Genomic DNA, 23,566 nt, shown 5'->3' on the forward strand with positions numbered 1-23,566 from the left:
AACGATCGGTATCAGTGTCGCAGAGATGAAATAGCATATGTACACACTTAAAGGCAGAGGTAGGCCGTGTCGGAAAGAGGACAGAAGTCAGGTAAGTGAAAGGAAGTGTTTGGCTAGAGGAGTTATTAAGGATGGATAAAATGGGTGGAAATCAGTTGACAACGAACAAGTCGGTAAAGTACCTAGGTACTGTAGTAACATGGAGCTGAGAAATACGGGGAAGGTCCGCAGGAAAAGATGGACCCAGCCGAGCTCTTCCAACTTCTTGGATCATGTAGGTATGTATACTACTTACTGAATGAAATCACTTTGGGCAGTAAGTATAGAAGTTGCCATTGTGATGGGGGGCGCGCCGTCTGCACACTCAAGCCACCGTCTTTGGTCAAACATGACGGCGGGAGAAGAAATGATGCCAAGTAGTATCGATGGAGTGCTAATGGATGCCCGCTGTCTACAAAGGGAACTGAACGCTGGCCACTGTCATGGCGATTGGATTGATCTCTGCTAATCGTGGCTACCGAAGCAAATGTTAGCAGCGGATGTGTAGGCCTGGTGTAAACTCCTAACAGATATCCAAGAGCGTAGCACTTCCATGACAAAGATGGAGAAACTTGTCATGCTTGATTGACAGTTTGAGGTCCCACCAAAGATGCAAATGCGTGTAGCCGAGGTTCTGTCGGTGTCTTCTTTTTCGATCCCTGACACGAGCACAGAAGCTTTGGATAATTGTTCCACGGTAGGTAAGGTTAGGGGTGTATATGTGAAGCAAACCAGCTTAACCCTAACTCGAACCATGTAGATTATGCCTTTTACTCGCTTCAGTGTGGGGATAATATGAAAACACAATCAGGCTGTATACTAGAAAGTCAGTTTTCTTCATTTTCAGATGCATTCAATTTCTACCTAGTATCGGGGCCGAACCCATCCTCGAGCCATCCGGAGATGTGGGCCCATCCGGCATCCGGTAGCGGGATCCTTTTGGGTCGGAGCCAGGAGAGCAGACCGGGGAACGGCTAACGGGGGCCAATGACGTTTCCATTTGCTGTCTAGGCCAATCGGCGAGAACCGAACAGACCGAAGTGGATCGACACTAACACAATCACGGACTTTTTCCTTTCAGGATCGATTTGTCATAAACTCCATGATGCTTTTCAACGCCGTAGTGACTAGCGATCTGGACTGGATCGTCAAGGACAGTGTCATAATGACACTTCTATCTGAGATCATTAGTTGGTTACCAACCTGAAGCGCCATGAGTATGTTCATGTTTTTTCGTCAGCCAGGTGCTGCGTATTCCATTTTCGTTTAGTGGGTAGCCCGCTATCTGACCCTTGAATGGTGAGAGATTCGCGCAAGTGAGTCTAGCCCAACAAGACTGATTGAGGAACTCAAACCCAAAGTAACAGAAGCAATCGAAGCTCAACTGGACAGGATCTCAAGTGAAAATAGAGACAAGATACAATGCCCACGTGTGAGTGTGGTGACGAGCTGATCAAAGAGTGAGAGGGAGGTAGTACTTGGGTACATGGGTACAAGCTAGTAGCGTGCCTCTAACTGAGGGGCCGGGATCCCAATTGGCATGGACTGGAACTTTTCTGAACTTTTTTTTTTTTTTTTTTTTTTTTTTTTTTTTTTTTTTTTTGTTGGACCTGCGAATGCCCATGACATCGATGATGGATTCGGTACGGTCGCCGCCCCGCAATCGCACTCAAACCACCACTTCGATATCCACCACAATTCATTCAGTCTCTATAACCAGTCACCGTGGCGTATCACCACTTTCCAGACTGAAAACACGCAGCCTACCATGACTTGAAATCCGACTTCCAGCTGGTGATTATCTAGAATGCTGACCCCCGTCCGCTGCCGGACGGTACCAAATGCGACTGTTGCGACCGCCGCCCGAGTCCTTCGCCGAGCCAACCTCTTTTCCCGATATCCTCGACAGCTCGGACACCTACGATGGGACTCGACTATCGCCCAAGTGCTCGAGCGCAAGGGCCTCGGCGTCCCCTCCACAGCGCGCCATAACGAGATCGGTGTCCAGCAGCTCAGCGAGCACCTCTACAAGCAGCTTTTCCCCCGCGGAAACACCGACCCTCCTGCTCCCGAACTCATCGAGCTGGCCAAGGACCACCTTGCCCGCCATGACTTGCTGGGAAAGACCACCGATAAGACTCCTCCTATCGCATTTCAACTACCGGCCTTGGTGGGCGATACCCTCGACGAACACTTCCACAAGCTGGGCGTCGACGCCGCCGAACCCTTCCTTACCCATGCCAAGCAGTTCGCAGACGCCCATCTACCCCCCAAGCCGACGAGTTGGGTACGGAGGAGTGGCTGGACAAAATACAACCGCGATGGCACGACCGAGAACGACGTCCTGCCCCAGGGCAACATGATGTGCTTCGATGTGGAGGTCATGTATAAGGATAACCCCTATGCTGTCATGGCATGTGCTGGTACTCCGGATGCCTGGTATGCCTGGCTGTCGCCGTGGCTGCTTGGAGAGACGGAAAATAAGGCCCAGTTGGTACCAATGGGCGATCCAACCGTCGACAGAATCATCGTGGGTCACAACATTGGCTACGACCGTGCCAAGATACTGGAGGAATACGACCTGAAGCAGACGAGGAACTTCTTTCTTGACACCATGTCTCTGCATGTCGCTGTGAACGGAATGTGCTCCCAACAACGACCGACGTGGATGAAACACAAGAAAGCCAGAGAACTACGGGAGAAGGCAGAGCATGAAAGTGCCAGTGTAGAACTGCAAGAAGTCTTGCAGGGCGGTTCCCTCACGGCCGAGGAGGCCGACCTCTGGGTCGATAAAAGCTCCATCAACTCGCTAAGAGACGTGGCCCAATTCCACCTCAACGTCAAGATCGACAAGGATATCAGGGATGTCTTTGCGGAAACAGATCGAAATGTGATTCTGAACCAGCTGGACGATCTCCTGACTTACTGTGCGGCAGATGTTCAAGTCACCCACCAGGTTTACCAGGTCGTGTTCCCTAACTTTCTCGGAGTCTGTCCTCATCCCGTCAGCTTTGCCGCTCTACGCCACCTCGCCTCCGTCATTCTGCCCGTCAACAAGACTTGGGATACTTATATCGAGACAGCGGAGGCAACATACCTGCAAATGTTACACGGCGTTCAGGAGCGCCTTTTCACTCTGATGGAGAGGACGCTGGATTATAAGGCCGACCCTGAAAAATATCTTTCTGATCCTTGGTTGAGCCAACTAGACTGGTCAGGACAGGAGATCAAGATGGCCAAGCCCAAGAAAAAGGGCGACGTGGAACGGCCAGCCCTGAATCAGAAACTACCAGGCTATCCCCAATGGTACAAGGATCTGTTTGTAAAGGTTCCCAAGGAGCTCTCGGGCTTGGACGAACCCGACAAAGAGCAGGAAAATAGAAAGGCTCGACATGAATTCATCAATCTCACCGTCCGTTCACGGATAGCCCCGTTGCTCCTCAAATTATCATGGGAAGGCTACCCCTTATTCTGGTCCGATCAATTTGGCTGGACGTTCCAGGTCCCACGAGAAAAAGCAGAGACCTTTATTCAGCGCCAGATGACACCTGTTCAATTTGAGGACCCAGATGTCGATGATCGACTTAGGATGGATGTTGATCACAAGTACTTCAAACTTCCTCACAAAGATGGCCCGAACGCTAGATGTGTCAACCCAATGGCCAAGGGTTATCTTCCCTACTTTGAAAAGGGCATCCTTTCTTCCGAGTACCCCTACGCAAAGGAAGCCCTGGAAATGAATGCTTCTTGTTCATACTGGATCAGTGCTCGAGAGAGAATCAAGAATCAGATGGTTGTCTATGAAGATCAGCTTCCTCCGTCTCAGAGATTTGTCAACAAGGATGCAGACAGCAACACCCCTATTGGCGGCTTTGTTCTTCCCCAGGTCATTCCTATGGGTACCATTACTCGTCGTGCTGTCGAGAGAACATGGTTGACGGCATCCAATGCCAAGAAGAACCGTGTTGGATCAGAGCTCAAAGCCATGGTTCGCGCACCACCAGGTTATGTCTTTGTCGGTGCCGATGTTGACTCGGAAGAACTTTGGATTGCCTCTGTTGTTGGAGACGCTACTTTCAAACTGCATGGTGGTAATGCCATCGGCTTCATGACCCTTGAGGGTACCAAATCCCAGGGCACTGATCTCCACAGTCGGACGGCTTCCATTCTGGGCATCACCCGTAATGACGCAAAAGTGTTTAACTATGGCCGTATCTACGGCGCCGGTCTCAAGTTCGCATCTCAGCTTCTCCGGCAGTTCAACCCTAGCTTGACCGAGGCGGAAACGACTGCCATCGCGACAAAGCTCTACGATGCCACCAAAGGTGCCAAAACTAACCGCAAGAGCCTTTACAAGCGGCCCTTCTGGCGAGGCGGTACCGAGTCCTTCGTGTTTAACATGCTTGAAGAGTTTGCCGAGCAAGAGCGTCCTCGTACCCCGGTTCTCGGTGCGGGCATCACAGAGGCCCTCATGAGCCGCTGGGTCAGCAAAGGCGGGTTCCTGACTTCGCGTATCAACTGGGCCATCCAATCTAGTGGTGTCGATTACCTTCACTTGCTCATCATCGCTATGGACTATCTCACTCGCCGCTTCAACCTCGCCTGCCGGTTGGCCATCACTGTGCACGACGAAATCCGCTATCTTGCCGAGGAACCTGACAAATACCGGGTAGCCATGGCACTGCAGATTGCCAACCTGTGGACTCGTGTCATGTTCGCGCAGCAAGTCGGCATTCAAGATCTACCGCAGTCCTGCGCCTTCTTCAGCGCTGTGGACATCGACCACGTGCTTCGGAAGGAGGTCGACATGGATTGTATCACGCCTAGTAACCCGATACCCATTGCGCACGGCGAGAGCATCGATATCTTCCAGATCCTGGAGAAGGGAGACGACGCAAAGCTGGATGACAGCATTGTCCCTCAGTCTCAATATGCACCTCGCCTGGAGAACATCCCGTATACGCCTCGTGTGCCTGTGATGCAGAGGCTTCGCGAGAGGGCCGAGGCCGGCGATCACCAAGCCTTCCTTCGGTTCATCCGGGCACAGATTACCAATTCCGATGAAGAGCTGAAGAGGATCATCGCAGAGACAAGGTATAGTGACCCATATGGTGCCTTTTCCCTGGCTTCGAATGGAAGAGTATCAGGCAATCCACATCAGCGGCATGCCGCTGTACATGCTTCGACAAAGACGGCTGCGGCTCCTTCAAAACCTTCCATCGCAAGTCGTTTCGATTCCGTCTCGCAGGCATCGAGGATCAAGTCCGTCGCAGCTGGCAGTGATGAGCCCACCATCAGAGCGACCAAAGCGCAGGGCAAAGCCATGGCAAAAGCCAGTGGTACAAAACTTGCTGCCTCCACGAAGGATACCGTCCTCAACGTAACGATCAAGAAGAAGGTGGCGGCCCCCGAGATGGCGGCTGTTCCGTCAACCTCTTCTGAATCTAAGTCCAAGGCTTCAGCCACAACAAGCACGACAACCACCGAGAACGCCACCGCATCCCCTTCATCCTCATCGAACGTCGATGCAAAGAAAACCACATCCAAAACCAAGCCGACCCACAAGAAGGAGACTGAAGGGGAACCATTTCCCTCCCTTGACGACCCCGTCATCGCCGCCCGCCTCGAAGCCGTCTCCAAGACTTCACCAGGGACCAGGGCTTCCGTCGCCGCGAAGCTAGACGCCCTTGCCTCCTTTTCCATGCGAGCTGCTGCGGCTGCTGAGGCTGCTGTCACCACCACCACTACTCCAGAGCCGCCAACCAACCCTCCCCCCGTTGCTCCCAAGGCAAAGGAACCCACAACCACCATGGCAGAAAAGGTCTTGAAACCTACCGCCGTCCCCAAAAACCCCACTCCTACTCTCACGCCCACCACCAAAAAGTCTAATCCCACATCCACACCAACCACACCAAAACCCGTCGGCCGTCCCCGCACCACCCCCATCCTCCCCTACACCGCTCCCAAGAAAAAGTTGCCCTCGAGCGCGTTTTCCAAAGAGCAAAAGGAGCCCATGTCGGTGTCGGAGGCTGTATGGACTGCGAGTGTTGGTGGTCGTGCTACGACTACTACAGCGACGGCGACGGCGACGGGTGATGAAAAGAAGAAGACAACGACGACTCCAAGCTGGAAACCGGTGAAAGAGAGTTTGTTCGGGCGAGGGGTTTATATTCCTTGAGTACCTCCAACGGTTAGCGTAGCCTCGAGCAGTGCATTTCATACCTTGGTGAGCGAGAGAGAGAGAGAGAGAGAGAAGGGAAATGTATGTATGAATGATTATGGTCGATAGCTATAAAGGAGTTGTATCTGAGGAGTACTTGTATCTTGGGGGCAGCAGCAACAGCAGTAGCAGCAGCAGTGTGAGAATTAGCATCTTGGCATCTTGGGCCTGGAGTGGTTATTTTGGATTTGACATGCTGGGCGTAGGGAGGAGTTGTGTAGTGTATGTAGCACATGTTGTATATGTTGTATCTATATCTGTATTATATGACCCTTTTTGGTAGCGGGTGTCTATTGTTGTGTCTGTGTAACATGGAGTGACTGGCTTGGTTATCACAAGAGTTCGCTTTTTGGATCATATGATGATGTATGGTAAACCGTAACTAGTTATTGAAAGTTCTCGTTTGCCACTCGTTGATTTCGTATGCCATGATCATATCTGGTTCATCGATACCTAGTTGTGGGTTCATCGGTATGGCAGATGATATATCTGGATGTTACCACAAATGGCTAGATATCTGGTCGATGAAAGCAAACCACGTCGGTATAGATGAGAATGAGATTATACAGCCTCGATACTGTTTTCTCAACGGGTGTTAATCTCACCCCCCATAACAAAAAGACACTCACTTACACACAACAGGTAGGTAACATAGCACACATATTTTGGTAGAACATTTCCTATCGCCTTGGTCTAAAACCTAACCTAACCTAACCTGACCTAACCTTATTACCTCAACTGCGGATGCGGATGGAACCGAGCCAGCAGCTGCTAATGAACGACGATCGAAACCCTCAAAACCATCGTTGTTCCCTTTTGTTTCCCTGGAGATATAAATAAAAAAAACAGTAATAATAAAAAAGAGAAAAAACAAAGAGGGAAAAAAAAAAAAAAAAAAAAAAGAAAGAAAGACAAGACAACCATTTCCTTTTACTTTTCTGATCGCCGCAAATTATTGCAAATGACAAATGCAATACTTTCACAGACTGCCCCAACCTGCCGACCAGCCAACCTGCCAACCTGCTGCCAAACCATAAAGCAGTTACAAACGAGGAAAAACTATTTGGGTATACTCTTTCTTCCACTCCCTCTCTCTCCCTCTTCGTATTCCTCCCCCTTTTTTTTTTATCTCTAATCAACCCTCTTTGTCTTCTTCCATGCGCCGCCATTGTCCTCCGCCCTCATAACCCAAATCTAGTGCGGCAAGTTAGGCAAAGGCCTCGGCCCTACAATCGGCCTCTTTCCCGCCCCAATCCCCTGGCTCCCCCGATTCTGCGAATCACCACCGGTAAACCCAGCCCACTGGCCGACATCCCACCGTCCACCGATACCTCCGCCGATTCCGTTGACTCCGTCATCCGAACGGACCGCCTTGGCCGTCTCCTGCTGCGCCTCCTCCCACTCGCGCTGACGCTGGCGCTCGAGCTCCATCTCCCGCTCGAGGAGGGAGAGAGCAGCAAAACCTCCTGCTCCGCCGGTCTTTTGGGTGGGCGAGTAAGGAGAGCGAGGCTTGCTAAAGGGGGATTTGTTGTTGTTGTTGCCGACGTGGGGTTGGGGTTGAGTCGGGGTGACGGCTTGTTGCCCGCGGGTTGCCGGGGGGCGGTTGCTGCCGGTATGGTTGGGACGGATGGGGAGGGCGGGGCCTAGACCGTTGTTCTCCTTGCCGCCCGTTCGCTGAGCAGTAAGCTTCTGAGGCGGCGAGAGCATGGGGTTCGCTGGGATCGGGAGCGGCCTGGACGGTGAGGTGGGGTCGGGTAGCGGGCGCGGAGAGAGGCTTGCGCGTGGGGAGCGGATGGGGCTGTCGAGGTAGCCGTCTAGGATGTCTTGCACCAGAGGCGACGGAGGTCTGCTAGAGAACCGCCGCTCGTCGCGCGGCTTCCACGAATCCTGCCTGCTGATGGGCCGAGCAGGGCGGCTGTGCGAGCGCTGCTTCTCGTCCGAGTCGTCGCCGCTGCTGACGCCGAGGCGACGGGAGCGTTCCTGGCGCTCGCGCTCGTACTCGGCCTCCCGCCTCCGGGCCTTCTCAAGTTCCCGCTCGAGCTCTCTTATCCGCTCCTTGTCTCGGGACTCTTCGGCCTGGTAATGGCTGAGTAGCTGACCGCGCAGCCGGGGATCGCTCCTCTCGCGGGTATGGGTCTGGGCCTGGTGCTGTACTTGCTTCTCGGCGGCGCGCTTCCTCTCCTCCTCCTGTTTCAGCTCGGCTTGCAGTCGCCGCTCGGCCTCCTCTTCCTCCTTGCGTCGCCTCTCCTGGTCAAGCTTCCACTGACGTTCCTCCTCCTGCCAACGCCGCTTTTCCTCCTCGAGCCGCTTGCGCTCCTCTTCGTGGGCCTTCCGGGTCTCCTCCTCCCACCTGCGTTCCTCTTGCTGACGAGCGCGCTCCTCCGCAGCCTCCATCTCAGCCTTCTTCCGCTGTTCCTCCTCCACGCGCTTGCGTTCCGCCTCGGCCTCGGCCTCCTTGCGCTTTCGCTCCTTTTCTTGTGCGCTAGGCACGTGCGGGGCAGCAGTAGTGATCTGCCGACGACCGCCGAAAGAAACGCCCATGGTGCCTTGACTCGCACCGCCCATGTACCCATACTGGGCAATGTTCCAGGCCGGGGACGTGGTGCCCTCGTGGTTCTTGTTGCTCCAGCTGCTGACGCTCCCCGAGACCGAGGGAGTGGTGGCACTGAGGGTTGGAGACTTGGCACCCCATCTGCTGCTCGTGACCGAACCTCCCGTCTTCTGCGCAACCAAGGGCGATGCCGTGGGTTGGAGAGACGACCCAAAGGACGAGCTGAAGGATGAAACGGTGGCATTGCTGGCGGTCGAGGTGTTGCGCGCAGGAAGACCGGGGCTCTTCAAGGGGCCGCCACCAGTGGGCTGGGGACTGATCACCTTGGCGGTGTTGTGAGCATTGACTTTGGGACCGATCACAGTCGGGATTGCCTCGGGGTTGGCGGCGTTGGCAGCCCGGCTAAAAGCACCGATACACTGAAGTACCTGTGCGGGGTCTTTGCGCTCGTAGAGATCGACCGTCAGGAAAACGTCGTGCTCGAGCAGGTTCAGCGGCGGGGCCTTGCACGATCGCAGGAAGATGGAGATGTTTTCCATCTGGACGAAGGGCATGGCCGACTGCTTGAACTTGACGCCGGGTGGTGGCAGCACCTTGTTGACGAGCCTGAACAGGCCTAGGGGTTAGTCTGTTTGATAAGGACGGATATTTTAGAAAGGTAAGGACTCACTTGCACAGAGCGACGCCATCCTTGAGGGCATCGAGCAAATCGGGCTGGGGCAGCTTCTCGCCGATGACGGACTCGATCCAGGACTTTGCCTCGCCGGCGGCCTGGGGCGTGTACTTTTCGGCGCGCAGCTTGCGCAGGTCCTTGTCCAGCGAGGTGACGGAAGCCATGGTGTATCTCTGCTTGAGGCGCGTGTTCCAGTTGCACCAGAAGACGTCGGGGAAAGGGTCAAGACTATTCACCGGTGTCCCAAGGGGAGGCGTGAAGTGTTTGGGATAAGGACCGGAATCCAGTTGGGAGATGGGGCCTTGGAGTTGTCGGGTCACTTTGGCGGCCGGAAGGGGGACCAGGTTCCAGGGTCATGTCAGGCCCAAAGCTGGGAACAGGGACGGGATCCAAGGTTGGCCAGGGGACGGGAGAGCAAGAGCGCACGCAGTGTGTCTCTAACCGGATCTTGGATCACCAACAGGGATGTTGGTCCAGATGAGCTTCCAGAAAGGGCAATCTCGTGGAATTGAGGCGAATTCTGAGTGCGTAATTCCCGCCTATTCCTCGCTGCGGATACTATCTTTGTAATTCCTCAGAGGCGAAAAAAAGGGTTTCGAGTATGCAGTCAAAGACGGGTGGTCGTCGTCGAAGGGGAGGGGGAAAAAAGGATGCAAAGAGGGGCAGAGAAATTGGCAGAAGCTCGTATTATGTGTTTACACAGGCGTCGGCCGGGTTCTTGAAATTGCTACCAATCTGACCCGAGATTGATTGGGATCCTCTCTCTTGACGGACCTTGGAGATTTGTGTCGTTTCTTCTGCTGGTTCGTTCGCGCTGGCAGGTCCGGTCCAGTGCGTTGTTCGATAGTCACGGTACAGCGGAGGCATTAAAAAAAAATAAAAAATAAAAAAGAGTCGTTCTCCAGTCCCTGCCCGTCAATGAATCACCTACTGCGACCCAAGACTCGGACGATCCGTAAGCTGGCTGTAAATTAGCAGTCCACTCTGTATTGTCCGCAGGTTCCTGACAGGGAGCTACAGGGGACGCCAGCGCCGCCCTAATTGCGATACCCACACTACCTATCCCACTCTGCCGGGCGCTGTAGGTGTGAATGTGATTGTTACCTACCTACTTAGCACCCGACGCTTAGCTGGCCCGGGACGGACCCCGCTCGCCTACGCAATCACACATGAACGGTAACCTGCTCCTGCACACCAGCCACAGCCTGTGTTGCGCTGCTGCGGAGGAGATTTACACGTGGCTTGATGCCATGCGTCTTCCCATGTCACTGCAATGTCTGTGGCTCGGTCTATTCCCGGGCTGTCGTGCAGCAGCGCAGCGCGGGCAGCGGGTGGTGGTAGTGACGGACGGGTCCATCCCGCAAGGGAACTTTTAGCGTCGCCGCCGTCGCTTTCCACTCACTCATCCATCACTGGCGCGGGCGGCACACACACTGGACTACTGGTCTACTCCGCGGAGCCGACGTCACCTCACTTCTTCCATACCAAGACCAAGATTCTCCTCATGATCTGATACACCCGCTCAACGGTCCGCAGCGACCAACCCGACTCTTCCCTTCCATCCATCCACCCACCCCCTCTCTACGGGCACTAGCTCCTGGCTCTCACTCTCCCTCTCCCTCTCTCTCACTCTCGTCTCACCCCTTGCACATCACCCGATACTACAGGGCGCATCTACAGATCGACGTCCGGCAATCTCATGTCGCTCAACCTCAGGACCATTTCCCCCTTGAAGCGGGCATGGTACAAGTGGAAAGCCATCAAGTTTCCATGGCGTAATAAGCTTCTTGTCGGTAAGAACTGGGAACCAACATAAACACATGAGCATCCCCCTTCCCCCCTCCCCCCCCCCTTTCCCCTGGCCCTGTTTGTCTCGGTCACGCCGTAGATCGATGACATACGCGCTTTCATCCTTGGGGGATCCTCCGGCCAAGAAGTCCTTCAATTTTCTTATCATTTACCTTTTTTTTTTTTTTTTTGGTCTCAACTCCTGGTATCTCCTTTTTCATCACCATCCTCACAAGACATCTCTTGTTGTCTCTTAGTCACTCAACCCCTTTCTTTCTTTCTTTTTTTCTTGCTTTCTTCGCACTTCTGTCCCCCCTTCTTCCCCTTCACCATGACTAACCCTAGACAGGCCTCGACCTAGCTGGCAATGCCTACTATCAGTTCCGCCCCACTCGCTCCACCATCCGCTGGCGCCGGATAGTTCAGTACCCAGGCGGTCGCAGCACACACTTCAGTGATGTCGCCGTTCCCCCCTCCTGGCACCAATGGCTTCGATACACGCGGGAGGACCCACCGACGATAGAGGAGCAAGAGGCCGAAGTGGCTCGGCAGCAGAGGATCAAAGTGCTGGCCAAGATGGCGGACGAGAAATGGGAGGCCAAGGCCAAGTACATTCCGGATTCGCCAGGGGAACCTTCAACCAGGACCATTGGAAAGCCAGGCGAGGAATATGGGCAGCCGCTTCCGCCTCTGGTGGGAGAGGGTATGAAGAAGAGCAGCCCCTACACCGAGGGGACAAGTGGAGGGGTTGTGAGCGGTGTTGATGTTTTTGGGAGCGAAGAGGCGAAGCAGGCTGCAAAGGAAGAGCAGGAGAAGCCCAGGGCGACGGTCACGCAGACGGCCACGACGACTACTCCTACCAACACGAGCTCCGCCACAGCACATGCGACGCCAGCAGACCAAACGAGCGGAGCAAGGGAACATACCTGGGATCAGATGATGAAGCAGCAGAAGCAGCACAAGAAAAAGGGTATCGATCCATGGAAGCAGGCTCAGGCCAGTAATCCCAGTGGGGAGTGGCATCCCAAGGCGTGGGATCCGACGGCGAGTTTGGGCAACAAGAAGGGGTGATTTAGATGCTTCCTTTGTGACTTGAGAAGTCATGCATTGGAACAAAAGGCGAAAGGGGCTCTGGATGTTCCAGTCATCCAGCCCTCCTATGAGTCTATGAGTTATGGCGCATGATAAAAAAAAAAGAGGGGACACAGATACCTCTGATGAGGGGGCACAGAGACCTCCTGCCGACGACTGAATTCATTCTTGTCATCTGATAGCGTTCCAGTCGCTTTCGGTTTGACCCAAACATGTGCATAGTGTACCTATTTTGTTCAAGGACAATAGAAAGAGAGATCGCGAGGTTGAGAACATTGTTCAAAACCTTGCCTGGAAGCAGTTGTAGAGAAATGAGTAGAGGATCATCACCACTATAGATTGCTCAAAAGAGATAGATATTTCAGTTCTATAAGTCTTCAGTTTACAAAGCCATCTGAAAAGACTATGAATTCGTTTATTCCCTGTCATGGTGAAAGGAAGAAGAACAGAGAATGAGGACAAGGTGAAGACAAGACAACTCAATGGAGCTCTGACAAGCAAGACCCACTGACAGGCTCAAGCTTTGGCGCTAACTCAATTGGGCTACAGGTACTGTACCTCTATGTACCAAGGTACCGGGCCGCCCGCTGTGCTTCATCCCGTGACTGCGCATTTGGTGTGAATCTGGGAGCCCCGCTGCCGTCGCGCTCGTTTGCACCACGGACCACATCAAGCGCGTCTCTCTTTTCCCACTCTTTTCCAACTTTTGCTTTTTTTGTGTCACATCTTTCCCAGACTTTCACACCACCAACCTCTGTACCCGTGCCACCTATCATTATTACAGAGAGAGCAATAGAGCTGGGAGGCCCAATTCTCACGCCATGGCGGCCTCATCGCCGCTCACAGATCTCGACGGCACATTGACGCCGGCCTCTTTCCACACAGCCGCCAACTCCCCCATCGCTGCCGATACCACCAACATCACAAGTCCCGACCACGAAAATGACCAAAAGCCTGGGTACTACAAGTGCAAAGAGATTCCCCATGTTCTGAAACAGTCCTGCCAGATCCATCTCGAAGAGCAAATGTACCTCCCCGCAATCGAACTACTCGGAAGTCTTCTCAGCGATGCCGGTGAAAGGCAGCAAACAGACAGACCCGTCCGAGTACCTCCTCCCGCCCAGATTGCTCTGCTCGGCACCCTGACCATTCACCCTGCATACACATCCCGGGCCCCCGAGCAAACCAACCTCGACATCGCTGCCGAATCGCGAGAATACCTCCGTACCCTCCTCAACAAGGTCGGACCCATAAATGCCGACTTCCGCTCCGCATTTTCGTTCAGACAAGGGCAAAGCAGTGGCAGATGGGCCCGCAGAAACTCGCGAGAATTCAACAGCCCTGGCGAAAGTGACGGCGGCGGCAGTATCGGCAGTTACAGCGAGGCGGATAACATTGAGAGCAAGTGGTCTGGAAATGACCACAGTATATGGAGAAGATCATCGGATTTCTGGTCTGTCTTGGGTTGGGCGTTCCGGTGCAGCACTACACATACACATCGCTGGGTACACTGGAAGGCGTGGCTGGATTTCATGATCGAGTGCCTGGAGAAGGATTGGGATGAGCGGCTTGCGCAGGATCAGGCCAACTTCCAAGCGGAAAGCAACAATAGCAGCGACAGCGAGTCCCAGGCTCAGTGCCAGTACCCTTTGCTGAAGCAAAGTCTATTTGTCCAATATGTGGATGATCTACGGCGGGATAGGAAGAGGGTACTCCATGAAGTTATTCGCGCATTGTTAGCGTTTGCCGATGACGAAAACTCCGCGGACAATACCTACTACAGAGAGGTGTTCAACAAGGAGACAGTCCTCCACACAGACAAAAGCAACAAGCGGAAACACTCGCAAATGACCGCCGTCGACTTGGAAAACGACCAGTTCGGCGATTACCTCGAAGACTGGGACGACCCGGTCACCGACGACGACGACGACGATGGCAAAGCAAACGCATTCCATACTCCTCACCATCCATCCGGCCGAACAGGCCGACGAACGAAAGGCCGACCAAAATCCACCCCTTTCTCCAAACCCGGCAAGGCCTTCGACGTCTCCCCCGCATCGACGCCCAACCCCCTGCGCGTAACCGACGGCCTAGCGGACTCGATACCTCTCCGGCTGCGTCTCTTCCGCCTCATCTCGGGCTGCGCCTACTATCTCCCACACGACGTTCTGTGCAAGACCCATGAGCTCTACGATCTCTTCACATTGCGTCTCAAATCCTTGCCCCTCGCCAGTTTCGAGCTCTTTCTCTCCCTCGATCACACCGACTTTGCCCTCCCACGCTTCATCTACGTCTCACTCCTACGCTACGTGGCTCAGTCGTTCATTCCTCGCAACGCTCCGCAGCCTGAAGACGTCGACCCGGAGGCCGAAGCCGACCACGCCATCAGCCAGACAATACTTAGAGAGTGTTTTCTGCCGTTTCCGGCCAAGACAGTCACCGTGGAGGATAATGCCAAGTTTAGCCTGGTGCTGGAGAGCATGGCCTGGTGTCTGTTTCAGTCCGGGAGTGTTGATTATTCTGATGAGCTGAAGTGGGCGGTGGAGAAGGGGATTGAGGAACGGGAGAAGAAGATCAAGAAGGCGGGTGGGAGAGGTGGAGGAGGAGCAGCGATGACGGCTGCGGAGAAGATGGGGAGGCAGGTATTGGAGAGGAGTGCGGCGTCATTGAGGACATTTGTCGACGCAGTTGAGGCTATGAGTTTAGCGGAGGATAGGGTAATGGGTACTGGGGATGAGATGGATGAGGATTCTGTCCTGGCGGGAAGCCCTTAGAAGTGGCGAGTCCCTTAAGTGACAATGGGTCTGCTGGTTTCTGGGGTTTGGCCTGTTTTGGAGCTGGTGTTTGGCGGCGTTCTACTGCACGGCAAAAATGGTTTAGCGCTTGATAATGGGGTTTTTGGCGGTTACATATGATTTGTTCACACATTTTGTTATATGATACCCCCTCAGCTTAGTACTGGAAGTGTGTGTTTTGTTGCAAGCGTACAAGATTAATATGTAAGAAGATTTCCAGTCCATGCCAGACGAGTGGTTATATTGCCTTTGGCTACTGTTGCTATCTACATCGGAATCCCATCATTGAATCCATGACGGGTCAAGGGTTAGGGTTCATAAACCCCTGATATCCGTACCCCACTGAAACGTAACCGCTGTGGAACTCGACGGCCACGACCTGTGACAGCTCAACCACCTTGACAACCTCCGTCTGGGGATAGCTTCAGATCTCCCAAACCACCACCACAGGCGAACAGATCCAACATCTACAGACTTGGGGGACCGTACCACAAGCTGCCACTACCACGTATTCATATAATACTTAATATCTTTCTCTAATGGCGCTTATCACATAGTCCTCCTTCCCCTTCAATCGCAAGCTCGAACCACCTGTTCCCGTCGTCCCCCATTCGAAGTTCGAACGATCAGATTTGACCGCCCGCGCATTCGCCCATTCCCATAACTAAGACGCGCAATTTCACCCCCTCTCCCAGTAAACCAACTACAACATCGCGACGGTACAACAACAACCATCACCACCACAATGGCGAACCATCCAATCCCCGACCTCTCCACCCTTCTCTCCTCCGCCCAAATCTTCTCTTCCAACTACCCCCTCCCCCACATCCGCGCCATCCACAAGGCCCTCCATGCCGAGATCGACGACAAGCAGTCGCGCCTGCGCACCCAGGTCGGCGGCTCCTACCGCGAGCTGCTGGGCACGGCCGACACGATTGTGCAGATGCGGGGCGACATGGAATCCGTGCAGGCGACATTGGGGCGCATGGGTGGAAGGTGCGGCAGGCAGGTGGTGAAGGAGAAGATGGATGGACTCAAGAAGTGGGATGAGAGCGAGGATATGCACAACACGAGCAGAAGGGAGGCGGCGAGGGTCAAGATTCTGGAGGGGTGTGTGTTGGCTGTCCAGAAGTTGTTGAGACGGGAGGAGAAGGTCGCGGGGAGGGATACTAGAAAGATGAGAGGAGGGAAAGTGGAAGAAAAGGAGGCAGTAATGTCCAAAGGGGATAAATTGCTTGTTGCGGCCAAGGTCTGCGTGCTTGGAAGACTGCTGGTCAAGACTTTTGAGCGGGAGGGCATTCATACCGAAGCGTCGAGGACGGCGGTCCAGTCGGCTGATAGATCGTTGACTGTCCTTCGCGACAGACTCCTCCGGTGCATCGATAGCGTGCTGGTGAGCGTCAACGAGAAACTCACGCCGCGCAGCGATCTCCTCAAGGCGTTGAGCGCGTATGGTCTGCATACCAGCTCTGGAGCGCGGGACACTCTTCGCCACTTTCTCGAGGTCAGGGGGAGTGCACTGTCGCTGTCCATCAACAACAACAACAACAACAACTGGGAGGGACAGCAGTCAGCGGCAGTTCGAACACCCAAAGACATCCTCAGACGGCTCAGCCTCTACGCCAAAACATTGCAAGACGTGCAAGCCCTCACACCCAACAAGCTCGCGGACGCGCTTAACGGGCTTAAGAAGAAGGCGCTCCTGGCAGATGACGCCCTCCGCGCCATCGAGGGTCTCCGGCTGGATATTTACTCGCGCTGGTGCGGCGACGAAATCCGGTACTACACGCCCTTCATCCGGCACGACGATCTGCAGGCCGAAAGCGTCAACGGCCTGCTGTCTGAATGGGCCCCCGTGCACCGCGACGTTTTTATTGATGACCTCGACAAGACCGTCAAGTCCATGAGCGAATTCAAAGCCATCGTCGACTTGCGCACCTCCGTCCTCCGCCTCTGGATCGCCGAGAGCTCGCGTGTCCGGTACGATTTTTTCGCCTCCAAAGACGACAACGATGACAGCTCGTCGGAAGGCATCCCCATCAGCACCTCCATGTTCAGCCAAATCCGCTCCACCATCAACAACCACCTGCTCTCCGTGATCGACACCAAAGTGCACAAGCTCCGCCTCGTCGGCTCCGAAGCCTCGGCCGCTCTGGCCGCCTGGCGCGAGGGCACCACGGACGCGCACCTCTCCCTCTGGGACCCATCTGCCTTTTCAGGTATCGACCTCACCATCCCCTCCGGTGGCCCCTCTGGTGGTCCCTCTGGCAGCGGCGGCGGTGGTGCCGCCCAGCAATTCGCCTCCGAAGTGATCTCCCGTCTCTACGGACGCAACGACGCCGTCTCCAAAGCCGTAGCCTCTTACAAGTCCTGGTTCCACGTGATCGACGACGTCGGGTCCGTAGTCGACCAGCTGCGTCGCCAGCGGTGGGAGAACGACCTCGAGGACGAAGAAGATGAAGAAGGAGGAGGAGGCGACATGATGATGATGATGGTCGTCGAAGACGAAGAGACGATCGAGCAGCGCCACCAACTTTTGTCTCGTGAAGACCCGGAACGACTCACTACCCACCTTAGCGCGTCCCTCGTGAAAGCGTTTGCCGCCCTGGATGAGCACTTGACGGACCTGTGGACCCAGCAGAGGGACGGTCCGAATAACGGGCAGATAGCCATGTACCTCCTTCGTCTGCTGCGGGACATTCGTAGTCGTTTACCTGATCAACCTCAGATTCCGACGGGCGCAGTGGCGGCGGCGCAGGAAAAGGAGGAGGACAGCAGTATCAAAGCTTTTGGCCTGCCCACCATTCCTTCGTTGCATACCTCCCTTGCTCGCACGGTTTTGGTCAGCCCCGTCGATGAGTTTGTTACAGTCGCTTTGGCTCGGAAGACGGTGGTCGGGAGAGGGTTGTGGGAGGGAAGCCCCGAACTGCCGACCTCCCCCTCGCCGGGCATGTTCCGGTTCCTGCGCAGCCTGTCGGCGGCGATGGCGGAGGCGGGAGCGGACCTGTGGAGCCCGGCGGCGGTGAGGGAACTCAAGAAGGAAGTGAGGCAGGAGGTGTGTAAGGTTTGGTTGGAGGCTGCTAGGGGGGTTCTAGAGGAAGCAGAGCGGCAGGAGCGGGAAAGTGGTGAGAAGGAGACTAGTAAAGAAGAGGGGGATGAGAAGAAGGACGATGAGATTAAGAAAGAGGGCGAAAATGGCGGGGAAGAAGGGGAAAAAGAAGACAAGGTGAAAGAAGAGACCGACGAGGAGGCCAAGAAGACACAAGCAGAAGAAGCCTTGGTCGCCAAAGCAGAGGCCGAGGAGAAGCTCCAAAAACAACAACAAGAAGAAGAAGAAGCCGAAAAAGCCAATCAACAACGCCGCCGCGACCTCTTTGTCCAATGGCTCTTCGACATCATCTACCTCGGCATCTTCCTCGACGGCAGCAAAGGCGACTTCAACGCCATTGCCAATACCGTCTTCCAGCACTCTGGTCTGGATCCAGGGGCCAAGGGAAGACTGGTCAAGGCGGCGCAGGAGTACTACAAGAGGACTCAGTTGTTGTTTGGCTTGTTGACATCGTAGCCTTCCTTCCTTCCTTCATGTGCCATACAGAGTACAATTACAATAATACCAATTAGTTTTGCTACATTCATCAATACTCGTGTACGTTGGGTATATGTATATAAGCCCGCTACTCTTGTCCCTTGCGCCCGCCAAAACTCCGACTCCGATTCCAACTTTTTGTCTCTGAGGGGGTATCTATCACCTTTCCGAACATCCAATGATGCGAAGGAGACCAAGGACTTGTTGATATACTCAAAACAATGAAACCTACCAGAGGTATCTCTTGTCCTCCTCTTCTACAACGGGACTACGACGAAGAAGCCCTCAACTCCTCCAAAGCCTTCCTCGCCATCTCCACGCTCTCAAATGCTTCCCCCTGCACCGCTACCCTTCTTCTTCTTCCTAGTCCCCTTGCCATCACCCATCTCTTTTGTGCTCGTTTTTGTTCCATCGTATTATCCTTCCTCTCCTTCTCGTTCTTCACACCATTACTCACCACCCCATCCACGACCGGAGTTCCATTGGTCGCCTTCCCGTTCGTTATAGCCTGCTTATTACTATTACTGTTCTTCATCGTCTTCTGCTTCCTCCCCTTATCCCCCCTCTCAACCTCCTGCAACTCGTCCCACAACTCCCTCAAAATCTTCCACCCCTCCACCACCTCCTCCATCCTCCTTCTTCTCTCTTCGGGGCTGACGGCTTCCAGCTCTCTTGCTCCCTGCACGATCCTCGCCTTCCTGATGTATTTGGCCGGTCCCCGACCTCTCTGAGCTTGTTTGACTACTCCCTTGAGTGTATACCCGATCGGGCCGATAATTGCCGAGATGTCCTTCAGCACGAACCCAGTTAGTCCCATGCCCACACCTTTGACGAGACCGACCATTCGTCCCGCGGGAGCTGGTTTGGTCGACCCTGCTCCCGCATCGTTGTTGTCGTTGGCGGTGCTGCCTCCTTGTGACCCTGTTCCTGTTCCTGTTCCTGGTCGTGAAGCAGAACCAGAGGGTTTGCTGCTGATACCACCTTCTTTGAACCCACGGTACGGCAACCGCACAAGACCCGTCCAGCCATCGTAGATCCCAAACACAAACTCGTGGCCTGCGGCTTTCAGACCGGATTTGATCCCCGTCACGCGCGTGGGGCGGCGGACGGTGTCGTCCCCGTACAGACGGGGCGCGTTGTGGAAGCCCTGGGCGAGAGCAATGGAGAGGTCGACGGGGGCGCGGGCGATGGCCGAGGCGGACTTGATGGCGCCTTGGCCGATCTCGTGGACGATCTCCTCGGCGACCTCGGCCGGGTCGGTGGTCGATTCGCCGCCGTTGGTGGTGGTTGTCATGGTGGTTAGGTTGGTGTCGGTGCGGTGGTCGGTTGCAGGGCGGATGGGTGCGTGGAGGGGGGATGAAGAGGGGGAGGGGGGTGGGGAGTCGAAGCGGGAACGCGTGTTGTGGATGGCGTTGGTGGTTGTTGTGGTGATGTTGGGGAGGGATTGGCCTGAATCGGGGGTGGTCTCGTTGGAGTTGTTGTCGACAGCGGTGGCATCATCTGGTTTGGAGTCGCTTGATCGACCGGAAAATCGGGCGTCTGACTTGTTATCATCGGCGGCGGCGGCGGCGGCGGCGGCGTGATCTTTGGTTTCGACTTTTTGGATGGTTCCGTTTTGCTGCTCAGACGGCTTCTTCACCTTCTCGCCATTGACTGCTGAGTTGCCCTTCTCCTTGGCCTTCCCCTTCCCCTCCAATCTAGCCTCTCGGGCCTTCAACTTCTTCTCCCGCCTTTCCCTCTTCTCTTGCTTCTTGACCTTCCTCTGTTTGGCCTTCTTGCCCAGCCTGATTGGCACTCCACCAATTCCCGAAAACACATCGCCTACCGTCGAGACAACCGTGCCAGCCACGCCCGTCACCGGCTCACCAGGTCCTTCAAAGTCATTCCACTCGACATGACGCAGCAGCCTCAAGTTCTTCCACGAGGTGAGTCTCTTCTCGACCGCGAGGTCCGCAGCCATGGCACTCAGCTTCAAACCTGTCGGGCTCCCCTTGACTTGCCAGACTGCCACCTTATCTCTCAGAATTGAGCACCGCATCGACCGGTCACCATGGAGCATCAAGCCCTTGTGGAACGCCTTGCAAGCATTCTCGGCACCATCGCCTTCCTCACTGATCCGATGAGCAATCTCCTCCACGGCTTTCACAGCCTCGTCGGTGAGACAGTACTTGATTCCGTCGGCGAGTTTCTCCGCCGTCAGACTCTTGTACGGCACAGGCTCCGGGCCAGCCTTGGAGTTACTCACCATGGCACCCCAGAAATGCTGGTCGCCAAAGAAGGGCACAATCATGGTCGGCTTGCCACACTTGAGCGCAATAGCAGTGGTGCCTGCACCACCGTGAATCACGCAAGCGCGCACCCGGGGAAAGAGCCAGTCGTGCGGTGTGTTGTCGAGCATGTAGATGTTCTCGGGAACGTCGAGACTGTCGCCACCAAGACCACCCCAGCCTTTGGAGACGAGGGCGCGCACACCGGCTAGCTTGACGGCATCGAAGATCATCTGCGTGAACCTGTCTGCGTCGTCAACGACGATGGATCCGAACCCGATATAAACAGGGGCCTCGCCTGCTTCGAGGAATTTAACAAGGTCATCGGGAGGCTGGAAGGTGGAAGCCAGCTCGAGGAAGACAAAGCCGGATACGTCAATCTCATCGCCCCAGTCCTCGGGCTTGGCGACAATACCGGGACTCCAGAGGTAGCTGAATGGGACGTGCAGACGGTAGGTAGCACCGGGGGCCCAGAGGGTAGAAACGGGATCGAGACCGAGTGTCTTGACGCGGAAATCATTAACCAAATCGCCGAGACCTTGCCAAACCATCATCTCTACTAGAGGATAGGAGATCCAGTTCGTATAGCCAGGGTCGACATTGGACTTTTTGATGCTGGCGAGTGGATGGGGAAACGCTTGGGTGGGGGTGTATGGGAAGGTAAACATCAAATGGACGGGAATACCCAGCGCCTCGGCGCAGTGGATATGGGCAAAGCTGGGAGGGTTGGCGATGATGGCATCGGCTACAAAGGGGTCCATGCGTCCCATCATTTTGAGGTTGTGAACATCCCGCTCGTCATCGGTGGCATTGATGCAAGCTCGCCAGAAACCTTGAAACATGCCCGCCATGGCGGCACGTCGCTTTCCAATGTCGCCAGCTTTTACTGATTCCAGAGTCGGGATCATGCCGGGATTCTTGACCATGAAGCTCATGAGCTCTGCTGGATCGCCGCCGACGGAAAAGAACTCGAGGCCGGAATCCTTCTCGACAAAGTCGCGAAAGGCAGGGTGTGTAGCGATACGCACGCGATGGCCGTACTGCTCTTTCAGAACCTTTCCAATCTTCAAGAAGGGTTGCGCATCGCCGCGGGAACCGATGACCATAATGACAATGTTTAGCTTTGGGCAGGAAATCTTGTCTGGACCGGCCGTAGTCGAGGCTGTGGAGAGTCGCGACACGACCGAAGACTTTCTGATGTGCTCGGCGTTCTTGTTGGAATTTTCGCCCCTTGCTGGCATCACCTTCTTGGCTGCCATACCCAGGGCCTTTGCCAGATAACCCGTACTGCTCGTGTCGTTGACCGAGATGTTGAGGCGGCCGTCACGCTTGGAGACCCTGCCCTTTGTCCTGTAGTTTTCATTTCCAACATTGAATTTACCAAAGTGGCCGTGCCGTTCATGCTGTTTTTTGTCGGCTTGTTTCTTCCGAAAGAGGGGCTTCTTGTGTCCAGGGGCATGCTCTTCTTCATCCGATGAGGACTCGCTACTGGAATCCGAGTTGTCGCCAAAGGCGTGCAGTGCCCTGGGATCCCACAGAGATGTGTTGGTCCCGGCTCGCTTCATAGCCGGGACGGCAAAGGAGTCTTGTCTATTGGTTTGTGTCGGTGCCTCGGTCTGCCATTGTTTGTTCATGGGTCGCTTGATGGGTTCGGTATGGGTTTTTCGCAGTCCTGGCGATTCTGAGACTTTGTCTATCGGGTTCGCTTGGTCTTGCTTTTTGTTCTGCGACGTGGGGGGAATGGCTGGGCAGAAGCTCGGTGACTGGGTTTCAGGGGGAACATGGGAAGGGTAAAGAAGGTTACCCTTGGCGTCGCGAATGACAGTGACTTGGGCGCCGGTCGGACTCGTGCTTGTTTCGAGCTTGACGGGAGCTGGATCGGAGGTATCTGAGGTTGTTGCAACCAGCGGTTGCGTTTCGAAAGCGGTAGCCATCTTGTTGCGATGCTTGGAGGGCTTGGGCCCGAGGGTATCGCTCTTCAAGGAAGATGCTCGTTATGATGGTCGCGGTGCTTGGACCTAGGGCGCGTCTTGCTGTGGGAGGATTGATGTTTTATGACGAGTTAATGGTACCACCAGCGACTGTGACGCATGAAAGAAGACGCTTTACGTCAAGTGCACCTGCTGCGTTGTTGGGCTGGTTAGGTAACGGGTTAATGGCGACGGAACATGTTCCTCCCCAGATGGATTGCCAACTGTAGTGGGAGACCTAGCTCTTGCTCTGGTGTTTAGTAACAAGGTAGTATGAATGATGGATTTGATCTTCTTCAAAAGGAGTGAGTGGCCGTTGGTTGGGTTCCTTGATCAGCGACGGGCGGAAAGTGGTTCGTGTCACTGCCGAGTCTGCTCACGCGCCGGGGAGGTCCAATGTTACTCGAATGCAAGGGTAGCCGCAATCTATAATTCCTGTTTTCTCTGTACACGTCCCGTCATGGGCACTGCAGGTGAAAGAAGAGGCAACAACGGCCAGACTTCTGGGCAATGACATCATCTTGAGCTGCTTGGCCTTCAATAGCTTCAGGCTTGGCATTCCGTCTTTCCAGGGGTTGGCATCTG

General features: G+C 54.7%; 6 protein-coding genes across 6 annotated transcripts; 4 read left to right on the forward strand and 2 right to left on the reverse strand.

Moving 5' to 3' along the window:
• Positions 1 to 1,658: 1,658 nt before the first annotated feature.
• mip-1 (MIP1-like DNA polymerase) lies at positions 1,659 to 6,528 on the forward strand. The gene has a single exon (XM_952654.3). It carries the CDS (start codon positions 1,847 to 1,849, stop codon positions 6,215 to 6,217), a length of 4,371 nt encoding a protein of 1,456 aa, XP_957747.2. The 5' UTR covers positions 1,659 to 1,846; the 3' UTR covers positions 6,218 to 6,528.
• A 385-nt stretch (positions 6,529 to 6,913) lies between these two features.
• On the reverse strand, positions 6,914 to 10,335 carry NCU00277 (hypothetical protein). The gene is made up of 2 exons (XM_952655.2): positions 9,481 to 10,335; positions 6,914 to 9,416 (listed from the first exon to the last, which is right to left on the reverse strand). Exons 1-2 carry the CDS (start codon positions 9,645 to 9,647, stop codon positions 7,454 to 7,456), a joined length of 2,130 nt encoding a protein of 709 aa, XP_957748.1. The 5' UTR covers positions 9,648 to 10,335; the 3' UTR covers positions 6,914 to 7,453.
• Positions 10,336 to 10,758: 423 nt separating this feature from the next.
• On the forward strand, positions 10,759 to 12,765 carry NCU00278 (hypothetical protein). Its single transcript, XM_952656.2, has 2 exons — positions 10,759 to 11,276; positions 11,621 to 12,765. Exons 1-2 carry the CDS (start codon positions 11,183 to 11,185, stop codon positions 12,340 to 12,342), a joined length of 816 nt encoding a protein of 271 aa, XP_957749.2. The 5' UTR covers positions 10,759 to 11,182; the 3' UTR covers positions 12,343 to 12,765.
• Positions 12,766 to 13,055: 290 nt separating this feature from the next.
• On the forward strand, positions 13,056 to 15,382 carry NCU00279 (hypothetical protein). The gene has a single exon (XM_952657.2). It carries the CDS (start codon positions 13,185 to 13,187, stop codon positions 15,135 to 15,137), a length of 1,953 nt encoding a protein of 650 aa, XP_957750.1. The 5' UTR covers positions 13,056 to 13,184; the 3' UTR covers positions 15,138 to 15,382.
• Positions 15,383 to 15,495: 113 nt separating this feature from the next.
• On the forward strand, positions 15,496 to 18,872 carry NCU00280 (hypothetical protein). Its single transcript, XM_952658.2, has one exon. It carries the CDS (start codon positions 15,904 to 15,906, stop codon positions 18,721 to 18,723), a length of 2,820 nt encoding a protein of 939 aa, XP_957751.1. The 5' UTR covers positions 15,496 to 15,903; the 3' UTR covers positions 18,724 to 18,872.
• Positions 18,751 to 23,432, reverse strand: NCU00281 (UDP-glucose,sterol transferase). The gene has a single exon (XM_952659.2). It carries the CDS (start codon positions 22,943 to 22,945, stop codon positions 19,013 to 19,015), a length of 3,933 nt encoding a protein of 1,310 aa, XP_957752.1. The 5' UTR covers positions 22,946 to 23,432; the 3' UTR covers positions 18,751 to 19,012.
• Positions 23,433 to 23,566: the final 134 nt, after the last annotated feature.

Source organism: Neurospora crassa, linkage group III, assembly GCF_000182925.2.
Source record: "Neurospora crassa OR74A linkage group III, whole genome shotgun sequence".
NCBI lineage: Eukaryota > Fungi > Ascomycota > Sordariomycetes > Sordariales > Sordariaceae > Neurospora > Neurospora crassa.

Coding starts and splice junctions, on each gene's coding strand:
- mip-1 (XM_952654.3), top strand. CDS start 1,847: ATGCTGACCCCCGTCCGCTGCCGGACGGTACCAAATGCGACTGTTGCG.
- NCU00277 (XM_952655.2), bottom strand. CDS start 9,647: ATGGCTTCCGTCACCTCGCTGGACAAGGACCTGCGCAAGCTGCGCGCC. Junction 9,417..9,480: donor GATGGCGTCGCTCTGTGCAA/GTGAGTCCTTAC, acceptor AGGCCTGTTCAG/GCTCGTCAACAAGGTGCTGC.
- NCU00278 (XM_952656.2), top strand. CDS start 11,183: ATGTCGCTCAACCTCAGGACCATTTCCCCCTTGAAGCGGGCATGGTAC. Junction 11,277..11,620: donor GCGTAATAAGCTTCTTGTCG/GTAAGAACTGGG, acceptor AACCCTAGACAG/GCCTCGACCTAGCTGGCAAT.
- NCU00279 (XM_952657.2), top strand. CDS start 13,185: ATGGCGGCCTCATCGCCGCTCACAGATCTCGACGGCACATTGACGCCG.
- NCU00280 (XM_952658.2), top strand. CDS start 15,904: ATGGCGAACCATCCAATCCCCGACCTCTCCACCCTTCTCTCCTCCGCC.
- NCU00281 (XM_952659.2), bottom strand. CDS start 22,945: ATGGCTACCGCTTTCGAAACGCAACCGCTGGTTGCAACAACCTCAGAT.